The sequence below is a fragment of the Gambusia affinis genome, linkage group LG04 (assembly GCF_019740435.1).
Source record: "Gambusia affinis linkage group LG04, SWU_Gaff_1.0, whole genome shotgun sequence".
Taxonomy (NCBI): domain Eukaryota; kingdom Metazoa; phylum Chordata; class Actinopteri; order Cyprinodontiformes; family Poeciliidae; genus Gambusia; species Gambusia affinis.
In genome coordinates, this window is record NC_057871.1 from 6,112,275 (window position 1) to 6,118,433 (window position 6,159).

Genomic DNA, 6,159 nt, shown 5'->3' on the forward strand with positions numbered 1-6,159 from the left:
AGATGATCTTTTATGAATTACTTTATTAATAATTTGTGAAAGAAATATTAAAATCAGATCTTCAAGCCAAAGAGCGATTGTAAGACTTGTTAAGCAACTTCAAAGATCTGGACAAGCTGGATAGTTGACTGTGTGTGTGGATGCTTACACACTCACTCACATTGTTCTGTCTGGCTCTGCAAGGTGTGAACCAGAATCGAGCTTCGACAAACAAGGGGAAGTGATTGTTCACCTTGATAACAGGAAACAATCACAAAACGTGGATTTATTTATTTTTATTATTATTTTTACTGCAGAAGGCAGACATACCGTAGTCTAAAGACGTTCTGTCCGGAGTAACTAGTTACATTTTCTTGAGTATTTTTTTTTAAGTACCTTTTACTGTTACTTGGGTAATATTCTTATTAGGTATTGCTACTCTTGAGTAAAATTCCTGGATACTCTACCCACTGTGAGTAACTTCAATGAATGAAGAGCAAGTTTGTTTTAATCAGAAAAGAACCAAACACCTACAGCTTATGACAAAGTGAGACCTCTTGTCTCTACACAATCTTTGTTACTCTGAAATCTGCTGAGCTTCTAGAGCCACTGGAGATCAAAAAAATACAGTAAACGCTATACAATCAGGATATATGTATATATATTTTACTGAGATAATTAAGTACAAAAACACTTAAAATAAGAAAAATATTCTAACATAAAAATATCTTGGTGAGAAAAATTATCTTGTCAGAAAGAAAAGCATAAAACTCCTTAATTTAAGATATTTAATCTTACTAAGATTTCAGTTTTTGCAGTGTAAGAGTAAAAAAAGGATTTGGTAAAAGTAACTGATAAAATTATCAATCATTTAATATTTAAAAATTACATAATCAGACAAACAAAATATAAAGTTAAGTGGAAATTTTGGTATTTTAAGGACAAAAATGACAATAATTCATATAAGTAACAAAAAATAAAATCAGGTGAAAGAAAAATGTTGCAATTTTTTTTTTTCAATGTTAAACTTATAAAACTTTAACAAAAACTGCAGGTGTGGTTCTGTCTGGTGACATTTTGGTTAAAAAATTTTTGTTTTCCTTTCAGTGGGTAGAAAATCCAAATTTTACTCGAGCAAGAGTAGAAACACTTCATAATAAAATTACTCAAGTCAAAGTAACTAATTACTACACAACTAAGCCTGTAAGGATGTAGTGGGAACAGAAAACGAACGGTGAACAGAGCTGCTGAAACTTACAAGTTTATTCCAACTGCATCAATAAGCAAGTTATCAATAACGTTGTTTTTGTCCATAGAAAAAAAAAAACAAAACACATTTTTCCCCTTTTAATTGCGCCACGCATCCAGATTCATATGGAACAAAGTGAAAAATGCCCAGAAACTGCCAAGTATTTGTACTTCATCTACAGTACGTTAAAGAATACATCAACAATCAGGTTTCACAAGTTTGTAAGAAACAGAAAACCCTTTTTTTATTGCTGATTGTTTTTGTGCTTTCTTATGATACCATGAAAAACGAGTATTAGAGCCACATTCAGAAAGTAGAATTAAATTATGAGAATACAGCTTAAATAAAACAAGACTAAAGTCAAAATTACATGAGAAGTTGTAGTATTACAAGAATAAAGTTGAAATATTACCACAATAACGTCATAGTATTGAGAATAAAGTCAACTTTTTTCTCTAAATATTACGGTTTTTAGACTCGTATTACGACTTTATTCTCAAAATGTAACTGTTTGTATTCTCATTATTTACATTATAAACATGCTTCCACGATGTTCCAGCAGCACATCAACATGAATGAAACTTTGTGGAAGTGAAATCGGAGCCGAGTCGTTTGTTGCTACGGTTCGGTTTTCTCCAGCGCCGTTCCTGTGACCAGCAGCAGGTTGCAGGCCATGAACTGGACGTTCAGGACGTTGCTGGTGTTTCCCACGTACTGACCCACCAGCTCGCTGGACGAGCCGTCGGCGGCCGGCGCCCCGCTGTGTGAGCTGCGGATGTCCCAGACGCGGACGGAGTTGTCTATGGAGGAGGACGCCACCAGGCTGCTGTCCGGGCTGAAGGACAGGCTGGTGATGCTGTCCGCGTGGCCGCGCAGCTCTTTGAACAGCGTCCCCGCCGCCAGGTCCCACAGCTTCACCCGCTGGTCCTCGCCGGCTGACGCCAGGTACTTCCCATTCGGCGAGAAGGCGAGCGCCAGTACGGCTCCGCGGTGGCCCGTGAAGAGCCGCACCGACTGGCCCTGCTGGGTGCTCCACAGCCGCACCGTTTTGTCCGTGGAGCCGGTGGCCAGGTAGTTGGAGTTGGGGTGGAACTTGACGCAGTCGACGTCGGACAGGTGGCCGACGTAGAGCCGCAGCGGGTAGGAGCGCGAGAAGGTCCAGAGGCGGGCGGTGCGGTCGTGGGAGCCGCTGGCAAAGTAAAGGCTGCAAGGGCTGACGTCCAGGTCCCACACCGGGTAGCCGTGGCCCTGGTACAGCACCGTGTTGGTGAAGCTGCCCAGGTCCCAGTAGCGGATGGTCGAGTCCTCAGAGCAGGACAGCAGGCCGGAGCTGTCGGTCAGGAACGCGGTGCGATAGACGGGACCGCTGTGGCCGCGCAGCATCTTCACCTCGCTGCCGCAGCCGTCCTCCTCGTCCACCTGGAGGAGTTTAAAAAGTCGACAATTTTTAAGAAAAACATCCAAATTTTGAGAATAATTTCAATCTTTTCAATTTTAAAGTAAAAAATTTGCCAGAAAAAAAACTAAAGCAAAACAAAAATGAGGAAATTTGTTTAGTTTCAAATGTGGAAAATATGTCCTTCATTTTTGTCTTACCTGAGATTAATCTCAAAATTTCCTGGAAAAAGGTTCTGAGTTCCGTTTTTATTTATTTCAGTTAATAAAAATGTTCTCCCAGTTTCAATTTTAGTTAACTATCGTAATGCTGATCTGAACTCTTAAAGTAAAGACGACTAGTTTTGTCGGCTCACCTCCTCCTCTTGCACGTCGCACGCCAGGTGGATGTACGACACGTCGGCCTGGTGCGGTTTGGCCTTCAGCTTCCTGGCCCGGAGGCTCCACAGCTTCACAGCGGAGCTGTCGAACCCGGCCGCCAACAGCCGGCTGTCGGGCGAAACCTCCGCCGCATTCAGCATCTGCTCCGTGTGGTGGAAGGCGTAGAAGCAGATGGTGGTGAGCGACGGCGGGCCTTCGCGGACTTTCTTGATGCAGTCCTGCAGCGCCAGAAGCGCCACCTCGTTCTGCGGGATCCCGGCAGGAACCTCCAACGCCTCGGCGGCGCACTCGGCTCCGCCCACGCCCGACATGGAGCCAGTGGCGGCTCCGTACAGCTGGTACTCGGTTCGCCTGGAAGCGGTGACCTCCACCTGCAGGTGTGTGCTGAGTGCCCTACAGATGGCGCTGTTGTCGTCGCTCTGCAGGTAGCGCAGCAGGTAGCTGTGAGCCGGCTCCGTCAGGTGAACCACATACTTATGCTCCAGGAAAGACCTCAGCTTGGGATTGGCGGCGACGTCCTGCGCCGTGACGACGTGGCGGAGCTGCTCCACCACCGACCGCTGCTCCCCGTCGTGAAGAAAGGCGTCGTGAAAACGGACGTAGAAGCTGTCCACTGCCCCCTTCAGGCCGCAGTGCACCATGTCAAGGTGGAGATAAACATAGAGCGGGTAGAGGAGGCAGCTGACCTCCTGGGCATAAGAGATTTCTGTTTCTGGTAGTGGAAAAATAGGAAATATTCTCAACATTCAGGATCAAAAAAGGCCTTAAAATTTCCCATTTAGAGTTGCAACTAATGATTATTTGAGTAATCAGTTATTCTTTTCGGGGTTGTTTGCTTGACACCAAATCTGTTTTTTTGTTTGTTTTTTTTAAGTCAGCAGGTGGGGTGTGGTTGCTTTACTAACCTCTTTAAACTGTCACAAATGTCTAAATCTAAACTCTATGGAGGTAGATATGTGCCAATATCCTCCTTCACCAGCTCTGTTTACACCAGAGCTACTTCTTCTACTGGGTTGAACAGGCACATGAACACTGCTGCCATCTAGTGTCTAAAGGCTTGTTTTACAGTCAAGCAAGAATAAAGACTATTTGAGAACTACTGATGTAAAGGATGTTACAAGCAGTCAAAGTGTAGGTGAGATACCTGAGAGAAAGCAGCGGAGCCTGGAGAACTGGACCTCATACTGCTGCGGGTCGGGCTGGCAGGGAGCAGCAGAGACGATGTTGGCACAGCCTGACTCCGTCTGCACTGCTCACAGCAAGGAGGAGAAGAAGAAGAAGAGGAGGAGGAGGAAGAGGAGGAGGAGGAGGAGGAAAGCACTTTGGTTACATCATGATGATTGTATTTTAAATAACAGCCAAAGTAAGAATGAGCTCACCAGTCAGACCAGCAGCCAGCTCTTCTGTGGACTGGAAGAGTTTGGCTCCTTTCAGGGAGCTGTCAGTATCCACATACTGTCTCCTCTTCAGGTACTGAGCCACAGCGTACTGGATCTGCTCGGCCCGGACCCGTTTCATGACCTGACAGGTACAAAAACATCAACACTCAGACCTCCAAATCCAAGCAGGGAATCCACCATTCTTTGTTACTAATTTATGAGGAGTGTGATCTAAAACCAGCTGGAATGACAGAGTGTGGCAGGGCAGAATGGATTTAAAATAAACTATTTTTCGAACCAGATCCCATCTTAAATCTTTTTTTTCCTAAAAAAATAAACTACAAATGACAGGAAATATTTTTAAAAGATGGATTTTATTTCAATCATCCCTTCTGTGAGTCGTACAATGAAGGATTGTGGTCGGGCTAGGATAATTTTTGTTCCATTACATAGACACTATAGTCATAATTGGGGTTATGTTGGAGTTCTACTAAAATTACAACTTTATTCTTCAAATATTAAGACTTTATTCTCATTATTTTTGACAAAGTGAAGAATGTTAAAAGATAATCAAAAGCTAAACTTTCAGGAACAAATTAGGTAGAAAGTAATTAAGATAAACCAGTGTGCAAAGATTTACAAAGTCATTTCTCAGAGACTTTATCCACAAATGGGGAAAACACTGAGCAGTGTGAAGCCAAAAAAAATCCCACAACATGATTTTTTTTTATCTTTTAACGTACTTCACTTTGGTAGGAAGCTCCTATTTATGAACACCTTACTATAAAACTTAAAATTTGTTGCCTTTGACTTATATTTAAATTGATTTGATGTTCTGAAATACTGAAGTGTAACAATCATGGAAAAAAATGAAGATCGGGAACGGGGAAGGTGGTATTATCTTACGACTTTAAGATAAGCCATATTTACAATCTTTCCGAATCATAACAAAGCTAGCTGTTTAAATCAATTGTTTTTGCATTTTTATTAGATGAATTTGACAAGATAGATAGGCTAGTGTGTGTTTTAAAGCAATACCTATACTAAAAAATGCTTCCACTTAAAAATACAAACCTGATTACATTTAAGTCACATTTTTAGTTTTCCTAAAAACTCATCCAATTTAGAAACTAGAATACATGAACTATTCAAACCTGGACTAAAATATTCTACACTAATGGGATGAAACCCAGTTTGTGATGTAAAAAAACCGTTATTTTGCCTTTTATTTTACTTTGAAAAATCTAAAAGTCCTAATGCTACTGCGACGCAACGCTGTCAGAACGTTAGATGGAGCTAACCGGCTATTTTAGCTCCGTTAGCAGCGGGGCTAACGGTAAAGGCTTTTCATGGGAATATGTTTCATTCTGAATCACTGCAGACTGCAAAACATTTACTCACTGCATCTTGTCGTGTTGTCCTCAGCCGTCAGATCATATAAGTAAGGAGGTCTAGTTTCATCCAGATTCTAACTGAACGAATATTTCTACCTTTCATTGCCGCGCCATCATGGATTATCTTCTTTTAAACTAGCTGACAGTTAGCATACTGGCGTAATTTCGCATTACTGCCACCTACAGTCTGGACCGTAAAACAGCGCACTTTCTCCAAAATGTTCATAAACGGCACGTATATTCTACTTTTTAGCACTTTTCACTCGTTGCCAATTTTTTTGGGATGAATTATTATAAATTAGCTTTTAAACTTTTAAAGAAATAGAAATAAACACTTGAGACACTGTGTCTGAATTCCAGCTGTACTTTTAAATGTACTTTT

General features: G+C 41.9%; 1 protein-coding gene across 1 annotated transcript; it reads right to left on the reverse strand.

Moving 5' to 3' along the window:
* Window positions 1–1,224: 1,224 nt before the first annotated feature.
* On the reverse strand, window positions 1,225–5,968 carry taf5l (TAF5-like RNA polymerase II, p300/CBP-associated factor (PCAF)-associated factor). The gene is made up of 5 exons (XM_044113525.1): window positions 5,785–5,968; window positions 4,384–4,525; window positions 4,149–4,253; window positions 2,980–3,716; window positions 1,225–2,647 (listed from the first exon to the last, which is right to left on the reverse strand). Exons 2-5 carry the CDS (start codon window positions 4,520–4,522, stop codon window positions 1,847–1,849), a joined length of 1,782 nt encoding a protein of 593 aa, XP_043969460.1. The 5' UTR covers window positions 4,523–4,525; window positions 5,785–5,968; the 3' UTR covers window positions 1,225–1,846.
* Between the last annotated feature and the right edge of the window lie 191 nt (window positions 5,969–6,159).